This window comes from Opisthorchis viverrini, assembly GCF_000715545.1.
Source record: "Opisthorchis viverrini unplaced genomic scaffold opera_v5_320, whole genome shotgun sequence".
Lineage (NCBI taxonomy): Eukaryota > Metazoa > Platyhelminthes > Trematoda > Opisthorchiida > Opisthorchiidae > Opisthorchis > Opisthorchis viverrini.
This window is the reverse complement of record NW_008751978.1, coordinates 487,009-508,390: the sequence shown is the minus strand read 5'-3', so window position 1 is coordinate 508,390 and position 21,382 is coordinate 487,009. Positions and strand designations below refer to the sequence as shown.

At 45.8% G+C, this 21,382-nt stretch overlaps 2 protein-coding genes across 2 annotated transcripts in view; one reads left to right on the top strand and one right to left on the bottom strand.

Moving 5' to 3' along the window:
• Positions 1-7,791, top strand: part of T265_15013 (hypothetical protein) — a gene marked incomplete at both ends in the record, with an annotated part of 63,333 nt that extends 55,542 nt beyond the window's left edge. The window contains 3 exon segments of the mRNA XM_009176196.1: positions 52-283; positions 6,361-6,693; positions 6,782-7,791. Of these exon segments, the coding sequence (XP_009174460.1) occupies positions 52-283; positions 6,361-6,693; positions 6,782-7,023 (807 nt within the window).
• A 2,368-nt stretch (positions 7,792-10,159) lies between these two features.
• Positions 10,160-21,382, bottom strand: part of T265_09961 (hypothetical protein) — a gene marked incomplete at both ends in the record, with an annotated part of 31,849 nt that continues 20,626 nt past the window's right edge. The window contains one exon of the mRNA XM_009176195.1: positions 10,160-10,276. Within this exon, the coding sequence (XP_009174459.1) occupies positions 10,160-10,276 (117 nt within the window). The remainder of the gene's footprint in view (positions 10,277-21,382) is intronic.

The following is a 21,382-nucleotide window of genomic DNA, read 5'->3' as shown; positions in this document are numbered from 1 at the left end:
CAAACTGCCGACGTCGGTTTATATTCCTTTTTCCCTATCTGCGCTTTGCAGCTATTTTTGGTTCGTGAAGAACAAGCTCGGAATCATGACTTTGAACGGGACGATGAGGATGCAGCTGCTGCCGAAGCGCGACGACGAGAACAGCCCCCGTGGAATGCATCAGGCGATATCGGGCAACTAGATCCTCTGGGCCAGCCAACCCATGTTGAGGAGGCTGGTCTGAAGTGGCGACTGATTGAGGATCGAAAGGCGGCTGGAATGCTTTCTGGCGGCCGACTACCAGGTTGGTGAACAATCTCAGTCCCTTCGTGTGTTTCAGTCAGTAGTAAGCACGAGAACTATGGCACCGTCAAGTTTCTCGCGAGCCTACACCATTAAGTGATAAAATGCCAAACTGTTATTGCGCACAAGGAGGTTGGTTGTATGTTCGAAATAGATTATGACTCAAGTAGAACATACGGTTGATGGAAACCCGGGGACTGCGACTACCTGATGAGCCCCAAGAAGGGCGAAACCGGTCGTGGGCTGTCGAAGAGTTTTCAGCAGCCTTGTGAGTAGTTTCCTTCGTGAAGATTATGACTCAGTTCGGATCGCCTTGGCCTTTTTACGCTAGTAAGCGTAAGGTAAGGGTACGCCAGCGCGCGTCTATTGAGCGCCCCACTCGGTCTCCCCTGTCCCAATCACCTTGAGCTCACATTGTCTTCTAACAAACTCAACTAAAATTTGTCAAACTGTGACCTACATATACTTCATATTCTTCCCCTTTGTTACTTTTGACCTTAAAAAAATCGTTCAGCTGTAGCACCCTTTCGGTGCCTAATTGCTATACCACCCAAAGGTTGCACGAGGGCTGGGATACTGCCAGGTTGCCCAAGCCTAGACAGGGGAAGTCGAGAGCCAGAGGTTGGGTTCGAACCATGGACCTTTCGGTCAGTAAATTGGCGCTCTAACCACTTGAGGCATCTCGCCCCACTTTTGACTTTAACAACTACTTGTAAAGGTAAGCTGTCACCTGTTCGATTGTGACACCCCCTTACGCCCCACTTTTTAACAACTACTTGTAAAGGTAAGCTGTCACCTGTTCGATTGTGACACCCCCTTATGATCATATACTCTCATCCAAATCGGCCCATTTATCCTCTGGTCGCACTAGTTTTAGTTTACAATTACGCCTTTGTTTTCGTCCATCTCTGAAACAGAAAGGGCATGGTAGCTCTTCACTTCATCCCGAATGCCTTGGTTTGTTGTCATTCATTTTCACTGACCCTAACCACAAACCGCTGTTCCAGGGGTAGACGACAGGCACGAGGCGGCCCGTACTCCATGCATGGATGTTTGGACGAATAGCCCCGACAAATACGGTCATGAAATTCGCATCGTTAAAGCCGTGATAGTCGTGGGAATGAGAGTTGAGCTTCTAAAAAACGGGTGTCTTCCTGGAAAAACATCATCAACGAATAAGTTTGGAACCCGTTCAGGGAATGCACAGCGTCCGACGTCCATGCGTTTGAGTGATTCACCGACCATGGCAAACAATTATTGCCGCTAAAACCAATCTGTTGACTGGTGGTTGCCGTTTCAGCTAAGACGATCAACATAGAATTAGTTCTTGGACAATTGTTCACATAAACTTGCGGGTGATGCTACTTGGATAGTATCACTAGTGAATGCGAGCCTGAACAAAGACTTTCAAGATTACGTAACTCGAAACGCATAACAATTTCATCTAGTCCAGTTGTGTCCGCCCGCATCTTGTGTGTTCGTCGAAATTTCGGACATCGCTGTGCACCAAAATAACTTGATTTGATAAGTGGTCACTACTACCAATTATCAGCTTCTACCGCTCTGGATTTACTTTGCGAATAGGACCCGAAAAGTTTCCGGTTCCCCGCGTGATAAACTGTCACCCTTTGAAGATGACTGCACCGTCGCTCCAAGCACTTGATATGTGTTCACCCATGTCCCCTACTGTATGCCAGTGCGTTCTACCGGAACATTGTCTCCAATACTAGAGGAGAGTAGGTGGGCAGCGGAGGGGTCGGATGAGCCACTTTCAAGCTGTCGTTGAGCCATCCCCCCGTGGCAGTCTGAACTAGGCACTGTGGTGCAGCACTTTAGACTCGTTTCAAGTTTTACCTGTTAATGGGCTATGGGTTTTACAAGTACGGTAATACTGTTGATTTCTTTGATCCGTCTCTGGACTGTCATCACTTCCCTCCCCTTAGAGCAGAGCGCTGACTAGCTTGTGTTTGAAAGCATTGTTGGAAACATTGCATATTATGTGGTCTGTCGCGAAAACCGTGCATCTTCCCACAGGTACACCGATTCCCTTTTGGGAAGAATCCCTCAGGCGGGAGATACTACAGATCCATTTTTACTGTTTGATCTTTTTTATAGAAGGATCTTCTCAGGGTGATGATGTGCGGTCAGAACTCAGTTCTAGTTGACAGTACCTACCATAGTTTACTGTAGCCAGCTAAACTGCCAAATGTTGACCTATATGGTCCGAGTGAACCTTGACAATCTCGTCATTCAACTTACTAGATAAGCGTGGGATCAACCCCAGGGAATGTGGTGAGTTTTGTTTAGCAGTGAACTGTGAACCAAGTGGGTATCCTTATCTGACCTAGCTTCGACTATTCAGTACATGTTGACAGTGAGTTTAACTCCGAACTCACCGCAACCATTGGTGAAACTCCATGTACAACCTCGTCTCCACAACTTCTCTTCACTCACTCACACTCACCCCATTAGCGGACCCTGAGCATCAATCAACGAAACAGAAGGTGATCCTTTTGGTACCCTGTGCGCAACATAACAAAGTTGCCGAACTAGTCCCGTAGTTGCTGTCGCGTGTCATTTCTTACAAATCCACCGGCAGGTTAGCTTGGAAATCATGGTTACTGGGTCTGCCACGGACCCGAGTTTCCGTCTTTGGTGTGGACTCACCAGAATAGTTGCGCCAGGACAGAATGTGGGCTGTTCGAACGAGAGCACTTTTAATTAAACTTCTACAAATCACGCAACCAACTGTAAAAATCATCTAGCTGATTTCACGGACCCGAGTTCCGTCTTTGGTGTGGACTCACCAGAATAGTTGCGCCAGGACAGAATGTGGGCTGTTCGAACGAGAGCACTTTTAATTAAACTTCTACAAATCACGCAACCAACTGTAAAAATCATCTAGCTGATTTCAGCTTTCGCTGTGCGACCTGATGCGTAAGGTTGCTGTGTTTTGATACCTTGAGTAAATTGATCATATTCAGATATGATGTTTCCTGGTGGACACTTTTACCAGACGTGCGCCGTTCAAATTCTGGTTCTGAATAGGCCTAATACAAGTGAACCTCGAGTCCAGTGTCTCATCTCTTTGGTGTGAACGGATCGCAATAATTGCGTTAGGATAGAATGAGTACTGTCCGGATGAGACTTGTGTCGGTGCACATTCTTCGGATGCTATACCCATAAACCTGTTGATTGTTTTCCTCTAGCCTGTTCTAGAAGACAGAGAACTCCTTGCGTGCAAGAACCATCCTGCTTTTCCCGTGGTTGTTCTGTTCAAAGCGCAATGAATTACTGAATTCCAGAAGGCTCGTCCGCGTAGTTGCATCTGTGAGTGCATCTGGGAGCCTTATTAAAGCTGTCAAAGCGTTTAGTATAGGAGGGACTATGGAAAGATATCAGTAACACACACCGTCTCTGCGAAAGATTTGGGGAGTCGCTATCTTCAATCTTTCCCGAAATGTCAGCTAATCTGTTGTACTGCACGCTGCAACACCACTGATTCCTCTGTAGGATTTTCCTTCAATCCGAATGTCACGTGCATCGTATCCCCGAGAAACCCAAAATGTGATCTCATAAAACATCGCAGATTTTATTTAAATGCACATTTGTAAGAAATGAATGAATGTCAATGGAAAGCGTATCAGAGCACGCCAATTTAGCGTCTGCGTCTTCACCTACATCAAAAGAATCCCCCCAAGCATTTGAGGATGAATGTTTTGAATAGGATCCAACAGGTTCGCGAATCAAAGAACAGCTTGGCGGACAGAATTGACAGAATCAGACTGCCCTCCATTGGAATTTCAGGCGCGTCCCCATCAACTTCCTATGGTGGAGATACTCAACATCTAAGACTTTTCGGAAAACGACCTACTTCATAATTACTTCCGGTACATTACCAAGCCCATGGTTCCACACGTATCGAACGGCTATTCTGGCTGTTCACCAGCAACCAGACTGTTGGTTTTTCTCGTTTCTACAGTCCGTGTTTTTTTTTATTGGCAGTTGGTTTTCATTCCAAAGTGAACAACTCATGGGGAACGCGAGTGGCCGATCATAGACGACTGTTAACAAGAAAGAGGCCACTTTGACGTAAAGCCTCCATGGCGTTCCCTAGTGTACGGCCTTACCCCGCGCCCACGGATGGGTCCCTTACTCGTGGCCAATAAAACCATCGCTCAGCTGTAACACCCTTTCGGTGCCTGGCTGCCATCTCACCCGAAGGGCCAGGTTGCCCGAGTCTAAGCAGAAGTCGGGTTCAAATCACGGACCTTCCGGTCAGTAAATCCGCGCTCTAACCACTGATCCATCTCGTCCCCTTACTCGTGGTGGCTTATCGAAAATGGATTACTGTGGTTGAGTGTTGCCCGGCTTATCGCCATTCGGATGAGGACGGCTGCCCTCACCATCACTGTCAGTAACACCAGTGTTAAACCTCGACATCTCACTGCCGTACACTTATCTGAAGCACATCCCACAAGTTAACTAAATGGTGTGGTTCGTTGTGTAGAGAATTCAATAACTACACCGCTCTGCATAGTTCGATTTGCAAAAGGTCGGACTCAAGCACATGACCGCTTTTTTAACTATTGTTTTCTTAACTTGACACTTGTTTGCATTCCCGCTTGAAAGACGACCTGTCAAGTTGCAACTACTAAGGTTGAAGTGGGCATGGAGAATTCTCACAGTGGTGTACGTATAAACAGCATGCGTGAACAACCAGGGTTCACTATTATCGTTGTACGGTTCTTGCAGCCCTGTAGACGATACGCACCTTTGTGTGAGGAAACTACTTCCCTCCAGAGGGCTAATGAGCGGGCTTTTTGGAATCCTAGGATGCTCCGACACAGTGATCAATGATAAGTTTCTCGTAGATATCCATCGATTGTTAGTTCTCGTAGCAGAAGTCCAACTACTTCTCTCCAGAGGGCGCATGAGCGGGCTTTTTGGATTCCTAGGATGCTCCGACACAATGATCAATGATAAGTTTCTCGTAGATATTCATCGATTGTTAGTTCTCGTAGCAGAAGTCGAAGACAGCCTGCAGATCCGGCATTGGACCTAATTATCGATTGGGTTTCTAGCTGACCATCTCAACGACAACGCAATCTTGATGACGACGCTTTGGTTTAGCTGCTCTAACCGTGCTCTGCTGGAACCTGGACGGCAGACCTCTTCATCCCACACACGGTCTTGGATGTACTATCAAACACTAGTCATCGAAAACTTCCATCTGTGAAGTTCAAAGACTCATGTCGGCGTTTTTTCGCTAGCATTAACTAAAGTAGGATGGCTGTTTGATTGATTAGGTCCTTGGCCTTCGGAGTGATTTTCAGGGACTTTGCATTTGTCCCCATCGTTCAGGTGGATTGTTGGTCGAAGACGCTTGAACCTAGACATTCCAGCGCCGCCTCTTTCACCGTGGTTAGTCCTTTATGGCTAAAGGAAGACGGAAAAAGCCCCTGGGTGTGAAAGAGGACAGACCTGTCTGGTACCACTTGATGTGAACTCAGGCGAAAGGTTCCCGTTGACCTTCACACTTCCGCGGGAGTTGGCATATAGTGCTCCACTGACACTCATAGTGCCTGACGGTCCACAGTCAAAGGCAGCGTTCAAATCGAGGGAGACAACCATTGCTTGGCGCTGAAAACACTGTCACTGTTGCAGAATCTGTGGGAAGGTGAAAATGTGATCAATGGAATCCAGCTTGGTTTTCACGGATCTGTCTCACCCTGTCAACCTTCGAAGTATAAGATCAGGAGCCCTTCGATTGCCACAGCTGCCAGGCTGGCCATATGTGGTGAAATGAACAGGCTCGTGGTCGGATAAAATACATGCGACTAAAGGAACGAAGTCGTGACCAAAGTCCTGGAACAGCAGCTAGCCCAATCGAACATTAATCAGAAGTCATCCTGAAATTCTTCGTGGCTGAATGCTATGCTAATCATTCTGTTTCACTAGGGAAAATTGTCCTGGTATCCCGGAGCGCACTCTGGATTCGTCAAGTTTTATCTACCTGTGCGCGACCTAACATTATAGTGATCACAGCTACAATCTTTCCTTCATCTTTCTCTTTAGGTGGACGCCATCGAAAGAGCTCTAGACAGCGCCTGCGCCAAAGACGCCGTGAGGAACATCGTCGTGCTTTGGCTCTCGCGAAACGCTCCACAGAAGGCAGTGAGGAGGATGAAGACGATGAGGAGGAAGAGGATGAAGAAAGCAGTGATGAAGACGGTGATTTCTTGAATGATATGGATGACGACGACGATGACGATGATGATGATGAAAGCGTTGGAAGCGGAGCCGATGTGGAGTTTGTTGCGGAAACACAGGAAGAACAAGAAAAATTGGCCGAACACATGTCCCAAGCTCAACAACACATGGAAGATTCTGTGGTTGCTGCCTACGTGGGTAAGTGCCTTTTCTTTCATTTCGCTAGCCAGCGGTCAAATTTCATTGGATATTGATCTCCTTGTTTTCTTTCTGTTTCCATCACTAGCTCTATTAATCGGCTGTATCATCCAGTCTAGTCGCTTGTATGCTGATAAAATCCGTGGGAAACTTCCTGACGGTCAGTTCCGTCCGCTAGCGATCATGTTGGCCAAACTGCTGAGTTTCCTCTCGCTTACCAAAGGCGTTGGTTCATCCGGCTCTGAAACGATTCTTCGTATTGTTCGGATCTTGGAAGCTCAAGACAACGCCAAAAGCATTGGGAATCCCTGCCTAAACGGCAGCGCATGACAGTCCATGTCTGCTTCACCGAACTTCGGCCATCAGTAATTGCGTTTGCGCACCCCTTGATGTATCTACCACTCTCTCTCTCTCTCCACTCGTGTTTCACACGTTTTGTACGATTTTTTCTCTCTCTCCAGTTTCACACGTTTTGTACGATTTTTCGGTTCAACTGTTACCGTGTCAATCTTTTCCCAAGTGTACAGTGAGTGTCATAACATCATGCTGTTGTGCCCGGGTCCCACAATCACTCATCTCTCCGGCAATTGGAGAATAAGGCTCGCGTTTCTTGTACAGAAAGCATTTGCCGACTCACTCTTTCTCAACTCCGGACGCTCTTTTTCTCGTTCCCTATTTTCCCATATTCTCTCTGATCCATCTTTCTGTCAGCCCTCACACCGGAGCAGCTCATCTGTACATAGCATATTCGCCCCGATCGAATTCGGACAACACGAAGCTGTTTGATTTACGAATGTTGACACGGTTCATTCGTTTTGATTCCTTTCGCCTCTGTCCTCATCACCTTGCACTATTTCATCTACCATCCACCTTGTCAGGCTCCTCCATCCTTTTTCCACGGGGAGCTCTATTTGCCCTGTTCCTCATCCACTCCTCTTCTATCTATCTGAGCGAAAATTAACACGTGCACACCAGGTGCTTTGACACGTCAGTGATGTTTCCCGCTGCGCAAGTTGTTCCTGTTTGTGTTTAGGTGGATGTTTTTGAACACCAGATAACCATAATCATTATTTGAGTAGAAATGCAAAAAGATAGTCCGTCTTATCTCCCCCCTTGCCCTATATCCGTCGACTGGATGGGATGTCGAACTGCAAATAGGTGCTACTCGCTACAACGTTCATCGGTCCCCTTTTATTTCAGTTTCGTTCTACGACCACCGAGTGGATGACGAGATAGTCATACTTCGAAGGTGGTGGCCGACCGATCAGTTGAGGTTGATGGCCTGATCGCTGATATAGCTTATGTATTGAACACCCTTTCGGTGTCTAGCTGCCATGCTAGCTGAAGGAAGCACGAGGGCTGGGATACTGCCAGGTTGCCCAAGCCTAGACAGAGGAAGTCGAGAGGCAGAGGTCGGGCTCGAACCACGGACCTTCCGGTCAGTAAATTCGCGCTCTAACCACTTGGGCAATCTCGCCCCATTGAAGGTGATAGCTATGGTACAAGACTGTCACTGCCTGCGTGAGTAGAGTATGTCAGGATCGTTATTCATATGTGAGTCTCAGGGCCGCTGTTCAGGGGAATGAACAAATCGCTTTCGCACTTAACCAATTCACAGACTGACCACTGTTCAGTAGTCTTCATTGTGTTCATGGTTAGCTGAAATGGGACCTCTGTGGCGGACTGTCCATTGGGATACAAACTACGCGGCCTAACAATTCTAACCAATAGCGTACAATCGTCTCCAATATGGTGGACTAATCGTTTTATTTTCGGAAATCCATCCAATGGAACTCAGATTTGCTGTCCCAGTGTTCCCATCAGTTTCAAATAATGTTTTCGAAATGTTTGTGATAAAATACACCGACAATATCTCGAATCGATAAAGCTGCGTGGACCGTACTGCAACAGAATGTTGGATATGCCGACGATACATCAACCCGTAGGTCCTAGCCTAGTGAAGGCCGTTCTCACCTGGCCGATCGGAGATTCTTTTACCAATTCACCGGGACTGGCACCTTTACTCAGGTAGATGATCTATCTGCAAGCTACCCAGTATTTCAGTATCATTCTACACCCTGTGGATATGCAGTGCCGCGTGCTAAGTCTTGTGACCGAATAAGCTAGAGTGATTAGACTTCCTTAGTATTCATATTTGAGAATTGGAATATCGCCATCCCGCTCAATATCTACAAGTGAGTACGCCTCAAAGGTTTTCACCACTGAGGAGAAGATTCAGCAGTGCAGGTAGAACTATTTTGACACCAGGGGAAATCGTTTCGCGAAGTTACCGAATACGTTTCGCCTAAAACGTAGTGATACGAATGAATAGGTTTCAGCCATCTTGTTTTCGATGGATACTATCTCGGTGACCCCGATTTCGGTCTCAAGTCTACATGTGAGCAAAACAAATTTATGATGAGTGACCCGTAGAGCCTTAGAAACTGGTCCACATTTCAGAAAAATGAAACCAGTTTAACTGGGCGCTACCGTTAATATTCCTGAGCTTTTTTTTCAGCTACAGTACATTACTGACTGATTCTGATTCAAATAGAACTGGGATCAGTCAATATGCACTTAGTTGCATATTCTTCGCTCGATCATGAAGCCCAGTGCCAGTTATCCGGAATTCAATCGAGTCGGTGTATGACATGACTCATGGACAAAACTGGCCCCAGCGGTTAGATGAGTGGCGAAGCTGTTGGCCTCACTGAGATTGTATCAAGAAGATCAGATTCCTGAAAATGCTCCCGGAATTCCTGAAACCTAGCCACACTCGCACCCCACCAAAATCCTAGCAGCGAAGCTGTCAAGCATCCGGCCCAGAAAAGCCAGCTTCTGATTACACGTTGAAGCTATCAATCGATTCAGCAACGGTCGACGATGATTGTGCTCACCCAAGTTCGATCAGACGGCCTGGATCAAGGTCGAAAGTGCACTTTAACTACTGTGAGACCCCCAGTAACTTTTGCACTCATTTGTTCGCACGAAAGTTGTTGTGTTCCTTGTCGGCCTGTCCTCCGACATGAAGGCAGTGAAGTAGGGGCGGCATTTAGCAATCCGAATCTTCGTAATTCCTCTCTTCGCACCCTTTCCAGCGAGCCCGCTCGTGTATGGGGTCTTTCTGAGTTTGTCCACGCGTTACATCTTTGAATATACCTCGCTAGTCAGATCAAGGTAGTTGTCGATCGGTAGTGCGTATTTCTTCAACTAGGTAGTGCATCAGATGCACAGATTGGCATGCGCAGTGAAGAAAGGCGCAGAAGAGTCTAAAACTTTGAAGTTTGAAGTCATATCTGATTCAGATGGCCGAAGTGGTTAGAGCGCGGATTACTAACCTGAAGGTCCGCGGTTCGAATCCGACCCCCGCCACTCGACTTCCCCTGTCTAGGCTTGGGCAACCTGGCAGTATCCCAGCCCTCGTGCTTCCTTCGGGTGGCATGGCAGTTAGGCACCGGAAGGGTGGCTACAGCTGACGCTTCTTCTTCAGATTAACAGACAGGTCATGATATCCACGTCTCAGGATGACCGAGACGTCTAAACGCGGGCGCTGACCAGTAGTCTCACATTCGCGGGGAGCCGGCTGTAAAGCGAACGACAAAATATCATCATGGAAACGGACTACACGTTTTTACGAGGATTTGAACATGTATCTGGTTGTTATCATCCTAAAAAGACGCGAAAGCACACGACAACCTACTTTGAAGTGGTCGGTGGAAGTGTATGGTAAGCATTTCTTGGTAAGCCACCATTTTAAAACTGCGGAAGTCCGTCGGCATAATTACGATGGCGACACTGTGTGCTGGTACTTGTAACTGGCTTGCTATCGATCCGTCTCTTCTTTTCAGTTCCAGAGTAATGCCATACCTCCACTAGTATGGCGCACCATTCAAGTGTTACCAGGGCCTGTCCATTAACGCACCGTCAAGGTCATAACTGATAATCGGGCAACATTTGCCCAACCACACTACTACTGATGTTGTCTTCCTTAGGATGAAAATGCCGGGCAGTTGCTCATGAGCAGGTGAAACCAACCTCGGTTCCGTTTGGTTACGTTTAGCAGGTGTACTGGTGTGTATGCTGATGACCCAGAACGACGATTCTACTAATGCGAGTGCACCTGTATGTGGTTGAGGGTGCACTAGGGAAGCAGGGTTTTCCCACTGGTTTGTTTGTCTTGCAGTGACAAGACGCATCACGTCTTTGCACGCCTGCTTGGATGGTCGTTTTCTAGTCCACCCCATCAGATACACAGTCACCCTGAGGGAAATTTTTTTCGAAATTTCCTAAGGGTGTTCCCGACCACAGCTGACTGTAGACAAGCTATATTGGTAGTGAAAGCCGGCCAGATCAAAAGTGGTTAATGAGTAGTAGGTTTAGCAGTCCTCATCTTGTCTTAAACCACATCAAAGCTGGGAAGCAATGGCTCCCGTTTCATTCTTACAGCTCATCAATAATGCCTACCCTATCCCTTCCTGGGATTCGAGCACTGGGCATCTGACAGGCTGGTTACTACTTCTCCAATGTGGTCAGTTCCAGCGGAAAAGCTAACTGAGGTTACGGATTGCTCAGGCTGGTTTCCTGTCGCTAAACTCACTGTTGTGGAGCAACACGATGTCATCGGTATTCCGGTGAGTTAGGCCCAAGTCATTCGCCAAAAACGGGTGCACAGACGGTCAACTAAAAGTGTGTGAGCTGAAACAGTCAGGTGATGACCTGACAATCTGCTGATGTGGCTTACAGAGACGCTGCACCAAACACCTGCTCTCTCAAACGGTATTTTGTGTACAGTTATAGAATTTGACCGGTCGTTTCAATCTAGACTTCTGTATGGGCTTTTCCACATCGTAGCAACGGTTCAGACTACCACACTGTAAATAGAAAACGATGAAATTATCAAATTATCAGCATTAGCATCATATTTCCTGGTCTACATAGCAACATAACCCGATTCAAATTGGTAGTAGAATTGGTTAGCTGCACTGTTTAGCCGAGGTGACACTGCATGCTCTTCTCCTTTAGCCTGCGTGTGAGGTCAAGTGAGAGAGTTCATCACTGTGTTTGTGACAATTTGTCCAAGTCAGTTAATAAATCTGTGCCAGTGGCCTTATGTCCTCTTTTGAGGACGCGTCGTCGGCTCTGAAAAGTTTGTCCCCTCCTGGGGAATTGGAAGGATGGGTCGTAGTTCCTTAGACCACTGTAAAACCCGCCTTATACACATTTTTCTGGTGCGGTCATGAGCTCGGACTATTGTGTAGTGGAGGCGGGCGCAGGCATTCTCCTCTTGCGCGAATACTGCAACCGCCTCAGTCGATTGTCTGTTATTTGAAACGACGAAATGCATCCTGAATAACCTTATTTTTCATGGCAAGCCATTATCCAGTGGATTTCAAGGTCAGCCAGAAAAATCGATCATGAGTTTCAAACTCACTTGACAGCTTACTGTAACCAGGTGGATGTTGGACTCACGAAGTCTAGAGACTGTTGCTTGTGTCATCTCGTTATTTGAGTTTGAAAGATCAGTGGAAATTTTTACAAGCCGGCCTTTATTGGATGATTCGGACGAACGTGAAGCTCGAAAACCTAAGTTGGAAGGTTAGTTTGATTCACTTTTGCCCGTCTTCGGGGATACGGGTCACTAAAGTAAAGTTGTGTAGACTGTATAACGCTGAAAGAGGCACTACAAGGGAAAACTATTTGCTTCCTAGTCGGAAAAATCGAGTCGAATTTATGTGCAGTTGGCAAAAACAAAGATTTGTGCTCACTTTTGTTTTTTTTCTTTTTTAATTTTGTAATTGCTCAGCAGGTGTTTGATTACACAGAAAACGAGGAATAAACATTTTGAAGTGATAAGTTCGCTCAAGCGACAAAGTCGTTTCGATTGAGTTGTTACTTGAATAACGATTCCTTTCTGAATTTAAAACACTGTGATCCCCAGATCGGTATGAACTAAGCGGTAACGGCAAACGTTTTGGATAAATTCACTTTGTACAATCTTATCTCCTACAGCAATTGTAAAGTAGAATAAAACCCAAATGAATTACAGGGCTAGTAGCAGTCGTTTGCATAAAACTGAAACACAAGTTGACCGATCAATAGAACCATGGTGGTTTCAGAGTAACGCTCTGAGCGGAGTTGGTGGACTTGAGTCGACCAATCGATATCGCTTCAATAGTGACTGGACTTCCTTGAAGCCACATTGATCTGTGCTCAGAAAGACTTGAGCATTAAGCGGAGACTGAAATGGTTTTATTGACTGGTTGAGTTGCCTTTGTTAGTTGTGCATGTCATGGTTGTACGATGACATGGCTGTACCATGACTTTTAAGATCCACCCCTAGCTTTCAATTCCAGCTCGCACGTTTTGTGGCAAACAAGAGTGAGTGGGTAGCTTTAAATAGAAAACAGATTGAACTTGTTGTGCACATTGTGTAGCATTGTGCCCGAACAATTTTTTTTAACTCCTTTTGAGTTGATTTAAATCAGGACGCATCTTAAGGACATTGGGGAGCGAAGCCATGACAGTATTCGTTCGTTCGCTAGGTTTCCGTTAGTGTATTCTTTGTGAACGTAGACACATCCCATAATTTGTCAAACCTCACACAGTTTTGGAACGAAACAAAATACCCTTGAACTCTGGCCACTACATTCTAGGTAACGTCGATCTAGCAAGCTTGATTGGTCCACGCTCATGTATATTCATGCGAAACCGTGTTTTCAACATCCATGAAAGCAGAATCAACCTAATGAACACACGACAGGACATGAAAACCACAAGTGGATGACCGGTGATTCGAGGCCTATTCCCAGCCTACTTGAATATCGCCTTCACAAGAGGCTGTAACGGATATTCCGCTATCGTCCATAGAAATCACAATCATCTTACGGTAATTCTTCCGGTGTTTCGGCTGAATATGGTTCTTCATGGTCACTACGTCACATGGAGAAAAACACGACAAGTGCTGTTGGACTCGCGGTTGAATGGCAGATCAGAAAAGCTGTTTAAGCCAACCTAGGATAGCAGTGTTTAGCTCATGGTTGGTCCGTAGAGATACGTCTTACAATCCGAAAAGTTAGTAGTGAGCCCCTAAACTGTTCCCGTAGGCATGGTGCTTCAGTTAAACCGATGAAACATTTCAATCAGTTGAAATAAGTTTTGAAGGGACAGGGAAGTCATCATTCAAGAAGGGTTTGGTCAGTGGACAACGTTCTTGTTTTGACACGAATCCGGCGTCACGCCAAGCGAGTAGATTAGCTCGTTCGCCGAGTTTTAGGACAGACGAAGAGCCAATCATCAAGATCTCTTCCAATTTGCACACTGGCACATTACATTCACACTGATCTCCGATTGTTTATCAAAGCCTTCTAGAACGTTGTGACTTTTCTCTACCTGAAGTTGGATACTTGTGTTTTCGTGACTGTGCGAAATCTATAGTTTCACACGTGTGCTCCAAGTTTAATAATCTCAGTCGGCTGCATAGCTTGCACGTCACGTTAGGTCGCATCATCGTTTTTGTTATTATTGACTGGGGTCAGAGAAACGCGTTGTAAAATCCATCAAACCAGCGTGAGGATATATCAAGAATACGCCGACTTGCCATGGCCCGGCCCTCACACTGCCACCCTACGTCCGTCCTACAGAGGCGAGCTTATCAATCGACCGATATGGATGGGATCGTCTATCCAACCCCGCTGTCCGCTGCCGTGGGTCTTCGACAGTTAGGTCAGGTTCCATGACCGCATCGGTGCGCATGGCTTATCGCTCGTTAGTCAATCATGTACTCACCTCATTGAATGCATTCAGACCTACCATCGATGACAATATTTCAAGTGAGAGTTTTCAGCAACCTTATGAGTAGTTTCTTGTATGAAGATATACTGCGATATCTCGAATATCGTGCCGACTGAATCATGAGGCGGCCTGAGTGCAGCACATTCAGTTGAAGAATATCATAAACGAGATATTCTCTTGAGTCTCTCGTGAAAACTGATTTGCAAATGAGTTTATTCCTCGATAAAAGTCCAATTTGGGTTCAAGTAGAACAGGGCAGAACATAGAACGGAAACTCGGGGACTACCTGATGAGCCCGAACTGGAAGGGCGAAACCGGTCGTGGGCTGTCGAAGAGTTTTCAGCAACCTTGTGAGTAGTTTCCTTTATGAAAATAAGCTACGGGAACGTTGCAAAACCTTCGTAAGCACTGGGGTCTAGTCAAACAACCGTTGATTCAACCTCCATATTCCTGTAAATCATATGTAATTTGAAAGATCCTGGCTACTCTTTTCAATGCGACCGGTTTCGTGACCGGGGTATGTAAGCGAAATTACACGGGAAATTTTTCGGGCTACCCGGTGCCCTCCCACAAAGTATTTGTTTCTCGTGCTACAAATTGAAAGTTGGAACTTCGATACACATTTATTTCTTGCTTGATTCAACACTCAAGCTGAAAGATGCTAGTAGGTCGTGTGATAAAAGTCTGTTGCTTGAGATAATCTCGTAAAAAATAAGTGAAGCGGCCATAAATCTGAGTATCGCGCTGACAACCTCTTCCAGCGCTGTTGAGCCGTTACAACGAAAGTAGTGTCAAGAATGGCAGGTACCTAGTTCACAGCGCAGAGTAGCTACATCTTGATGGAATCTGGTAAGATGGTGACCAATCGGCACGACGTTTTCAAGTTTTGCTGACTGACTGTGCCCTACAAAGTTGGCACTGGTCTTCAAACGTTTCCCAAAGATCACTTCACATTCCACTTTGACTGAGTTTTGAGCCCCGCGTTTGCCAATTACAGCAACAGTAATGTTAAAGTCTTATGTTTTTCCGCTCATCCGAGGAAAGAATTCGATCACCGTGTGACAAATCGTTTGCAGCGTACAGTCTCCGAGCCTGTTGGATAGAATACGAGCTATCGCATTAGTTAAGTCACCTTGATTTGGCGAAAGTCTGCCATCTCTAACGGGAAGCATTGTACACTTGTCCGAAGTTCTGTCTCGTAGATTATACAGAAATACTCGGTTGTCGCTCTTTGAGAAAGCCGCCTGAATTCAGGTCTGTGTGCTGATACCACCCAGCTTGTGGGTCATGATCGGTTTCTCGTTGACTATCTTGTCAGCTGGAGTAACAGAGAAACTGATGTCGTGAAGTATATGAAAACAGGCTGATTTCGCTTAACGCATGACCAGTTCTTCGAAAAACATCGGTTACTTCGCTCTGGATTATAACTCCCCGCTTCGTATCAATCAGTTACTCTCAGAATTTTAGGCTTGGTAGTCCGGTTTCTTGAACAGGTGAATTTTCTGATTACCCTTGCATTGCCATGATGACTCTTCTGGATGGATCTCTTTATGTGACCTCTGGCGACTTGCCAAGGCGAAAGGGTGGATTTCCTTACATAACTGGGGTGTGTCTACTCACAGCATCTGCTGTATTTTCATTGTGCACTGCACTCGCCCCACCCTTGGTACTTCAGGCCTTTCCTCCTGAAGGTGTCTTCCTAGACAAACTGTCCACAAACTGAAATGAAGGTTTATAGCGCTATTTTTACTTTCTATAACCCCTACCCTTCACCAGCACCTGACTTTCTTGGACCTAACTGGCCCGCTGAAATCATCGATGTAAGCGGCTGTAAGCGACCGATGAGCGGCTGTGGAGGGAAGAAAATCAGGCCAGTCATAAATATAGAGGCACTGGGGGATCGGAGATCTCATGTGAGTCTCAGTAGGACCAGTCAACGAAGGTCTTGCCAGCGAAAGCTTTCGGTTAGTGCAACCGATCATAAAACGACGGCTTATGCTCTTCTGGCTTTGACCTTGAGAACCGCAACCGGCAGCCCAAAAGTCATGGTTCTGTGACGCGTAGCATAGCGTCAAAAGTGTACAAGGACATAAAGTAAGCCTTTTGGTCCCAATCATCTCTGCACCCGAAAAAATCCACTGATATCCTCACGGATTCAACACCTACTCTGTCGACTTACTGTCCTTGTGTCGAAAAGCTACTCACCGCTCAAGAGTAGCTGAGGTAACACCGATACCAGAGGAAGAGATGGGAAATTTTGGGCTGACGGATCTTACCGTCCAACGCTGCTTGAAAAAGTACGCCTTAGTCCAGTTGGAGTTGTTTCTTTCCGCCATTTTATCTGTTGTTTCGTCCTTCTTGGGGCTCATCAGGTAGGCGCAGTCCCCGAGTTTCCGTTAGCCTTATGTTCCACTTGAGCCCGAATTGCATGAAATCAGTGAAATACACTCATATGCAGACAAATTTGGTTTTGCGAGAGACTCATCTGAATCTTTCGTTTATGATGTCTTTAGAATTCATGATGTCACATATGTTGGTTTCAACAACCACCGATTACCTTCACGTCAGTAGCCAATCAGCTCAACACACCGCATAACCAATAAGAATGGTGTGAGTTTTTAAAACGCCTAGTCAATTGAAATTGGAAAACAAAGCAGCCTTTTCCCCTAAAGAAGTGAAAGATGGAAAATAACAACACAATTTTTCAGCGATAGTCCGGATTTATTTCGTCAGGCACGTACAACAAATTGGAAGGATTATTAAATTTAGAGAAGGAAATCTGGTCGCTGGCTTGTTCGCTGAGCTGGGCAATTTGGTTGCAAACGTTTCATCACCATTCGAGGTGACATCATCAGTGCGTAGTTATGCGTAGCGGTGGGTTAGTGGTTGTGCACAGCGAACAAGCCAACGACCATCTACGCTACCTGAGCTACCGATATTCTCCTCTATAGAAAAAAGGAAATCTCCCAAGGCCATTACCATCCGCCTACGGAAGCCGGATTTGTGTGCGCAGAAACAGATTTCCATTTCTGTAATGCACTACTCATAAGGTTGCTGAAAACTCGACAGCCAACGACCGGTTTCGCCCTTTCCGTTTCGTTTCTATTTCGTTCATACTGCCTGGATAAACGGCGGAGCACCTGATCCGAGAGCCGTATAAATCCGGGTAATATCTTTAGGGTAACAACTGCATGGCAGGCCGTCAAAACGCTTTAGGCGAACCAATGACGAGGAGCTATTTCCTGAAATAACCACTTCCCATAGACTTGAGTGCCGCATCGGTAAACCATAGGGTTTCTGAATTAAACTGCACACTAGCCAATGAGGTGAGAGGATGGCCAGTAAAACACTGGTTAGGTCGTGAGCTGAGCTCCACTTTTGTATTGTGAACGTTTCATCGCCAACCACGGTGGGTATGAATTTTGCGTCACCGTCAGTGTAGGGTAGTTCACTTTCATCGACATCGTCTCGTGACACGACAGCTCACTGACGCGAACAGTGACGAAACGTCTGTAAACAAATCCAGACAATCGGAGGTCGAAGACGTAACATTCTCTTCAGTAGGAATTCACGCTTGCACCAATGTCGTATAAACACAAGTGAAATAGTTTCCTTTATGAAGATATGCTGCGATATCCGTGATATCGTGCCAACTGAATCATGAGGCGGCCTGTGTGCAGCACATTCAGCTGGAGGACATCATAAACGAGAGATTCAATTGAGTCTCCCATGAAAACCAAATTGATTTGCACGTGAGTGTATCCCTCGAAGACAAGTGAGATTTGTCGGCAGAAAAATATTCGGAATACATTTGTCGAACCACCGTTTGTTCACGCAGTTTCAGCCAAACGGGCGTGTGAGTTTCTTTGAAATACTGTACAATGAGATGTAATCACCTTTTAGTTCCTCCCACATCAGTTGCCAGAATTAACCGGCCCTTTATCAGTAAATAAGCATTTTCTCAAATTCCAAGAAAGCTCTGTTACCCCACCTATTCTTGCATTCATATATTCCCTCTGAACGCTCGCAGGTACACCGGTAGGATGCTTCAGTTACTGGTAAGACAATTACACATCCGTTCTTCCCATGACTTTTGGGCCAAATGTCGGGGCGGAACTGTTGCCTGAGAAACGTGCATGCAGATGGAAGTCAGCATGAAAGGAGGACAAGTAAGAATTCTCCTACGACCCAAAAACACCCCTGTGACTGCGTGCTCTGTCAAATGAGCAATCAGTTTCAACTGGTAGATGACAAGGATCGTCAAAACACTGCAGCAGCTAGGAAATAACACTATAACTCTAGAATAATTATTCTGATGGGCGCTACACGTAGACGTTTTTGACATCCTACTATCTGTCAGGTTTAGTGGGGTGTTGTAAATTAATCGTGACCAGTGCACTAGGAAGCGCCTTAGCAAAGATCTCAAATAATTGTACTGTGTGTGCCAATCGAACGTCAAATTGTAAATTATCGTGACCAGTGCACTAGGAAGCGCCTTAGCAAAGATCTCAAATAATTGTACTGTGTGTGCCAATCGAACGTCAAAAACGGGTTCTGTCCGTGCCAGTCGCCTTCCAGGGTGGGGATCGCGTGATCCCCAGTGGGCCTGGCTAAGGATGCTGCAACCTATGGCTGCAAATCGATGTCAGTGGCATTCTTCTTGTCAGTGCCTGGAGGTGTAGACTCATCAAAATGATCGTGGTAAACTAGCTCTAAGTCCTTTACCGTCCGCTTTTACTTTTTTCTTCACATGATGATGATGATGATGATGATGATGGTGATGATGATGATGATGATGATGATGATGAAGATGATGATGATGATGATGATGATGATGAAGATGATGATGATGATGATGATGATGATGAAGATGATGATGATGATGATGATGATGATGAAGATGATGATGATGATGATGATGATGATGAAGATGATGATGATGATGATGATGATGATGAAGATGATGATGATGATGATGATGATGATGAAGATGATGATGATGATGATGATGATGATGAAGATGATGATGATGATGATGATGATGATGAAGATGATGATGATGATGATGATGATGATGAAGATGATGATGATGATGATGATGATGATGAAACAACAATGGATTGAGCACAAACTTCGGAAGACTACCACTTTACTGGCATTTATTGTCCCTGGACATCTATTCAGTGAAATCCATGTACAGGATACATAGTGGCTGCAATTTTTTCGAAATAAGATGACGCGATAGCCTCATTGAACTAGCAAAACATACGCGGCTTGATAAAATGCCTTCACACAAAATAAGGTTGCAGAGATATTTCTGGACCATTTTTCGCAAGGTTGACCCGAATTGTCGTGTTTGACCACACTGAAAATGAGCATATCAGAAATGCATTGGCGAGGGACTATGAAAGCCGTAATCAGCAAACCCCGCTGAACTTGGCGTTTTCCGTCTCCTTGGCTTGAATCCCATAGACACGTGTGTTTATTGACACTCAGTCAAGCACGTGAATCCAGCCTATTGCCTCTGAAGGACGAGTTCCTCCGATTTCTTCACCAATAAAAACGGTTTCCTCGATTTACCAGTTGGCAATACGAGTACGCTTCGCGTAACCTTCCAATTCCGGGGTACCGGCCAGCGGAATTGTGGAAGCCAGAATCACTGTTTCACACGTATGCAGCTGACAGCCTCTGCACCATGAATGCTTTCTTGCCCAACTACCCTGCTTAGTTCACTTCAATCTGCCCTGTGTCACACACTTTTTTCAGCTTGCCCTACTTCAAAGGTTTGCATGCTATCAGTGAGTTCGTACAAGGAAGGGTTTTGGAGAAATCTGGAATTTCTTGATTTGGTGGAATCACTCCAAAGGATGACTCTACTCCAAAAGGTGTAACACCGTAGCTATTTTTCTAACGGCCTGGATGAGTTTGTAAAATAATCACTTTTGGAAAAATTGCATAACTGATTCCACAGCTAAGGCAGTACGAGTATGCGTTCCTCTTTAATCTTGGTGTCAATACGGCGCCTCCGGAGTGGGGCGTTAATAGTTTCTATGACGAGGAAGCCTCGGATTATTCGACTACTGGTCACACACAGTGTTGTGTCGAACTGCTGTCCCCGCTCCAGTGCACCTGTTGTTTTTCGAACCGCACCGAAAGTTTTGTCAGCAACAAGCGTGACTACAAACGGGTTCATGAACACAACCCGTATGGTACGTTGAACCACTGAGCTTATCCAGATGGATGATTGACCTGAATGGAGTTCATACAAGTCCAATCAAATGGAAACCGTTTGACTTTTCATTGAGTGAGCAGAAGCTGATTGGGAAATCGTTATCACTAGTCAGGTTCACGAGAGAACCATCAAGCTAAATCCTACAAGCATCTTGCGGTCGCTGTCATCGTGGCTGACCACTATCGGCATCCGGTGCACACCCACGCCTGAACTGAGCGACAAAGTGGTTTCCAACGTATTCTACGAATCCTACCGGGTCAACTCTGTTTAGGTACCCCTGAAAACAACACAAAAGTTTTTGCCTACTCGTCATTGGTGGCAGATCTTCAGGTGAAAGTTAGAATATGTAAAAACGTTGCTAAATCGGGACTAAATCAGGTAATCGTTGGTGATCAACGGACATAATACAGACTGACTCATACAGATTGGATCTTTTTCACCAATGGACTAGTGCAAAAAGTGCGTGTGCGAAAAGTTAAGCCCCAGCACTTTTTCCCAGCTCCAGTTTAATGCATGCACACAACCTTGACCCAATTTTGATGAAAACGATTCCTTATCCGCATCCGGGCTCATTTTGTGCAAAAACTTTCTCCGTTCGGACGTAGAACCTTAAACGAACTTTCTGACGCTTTCAACTATCGTTCATGACAAGGAGACGGTAATACG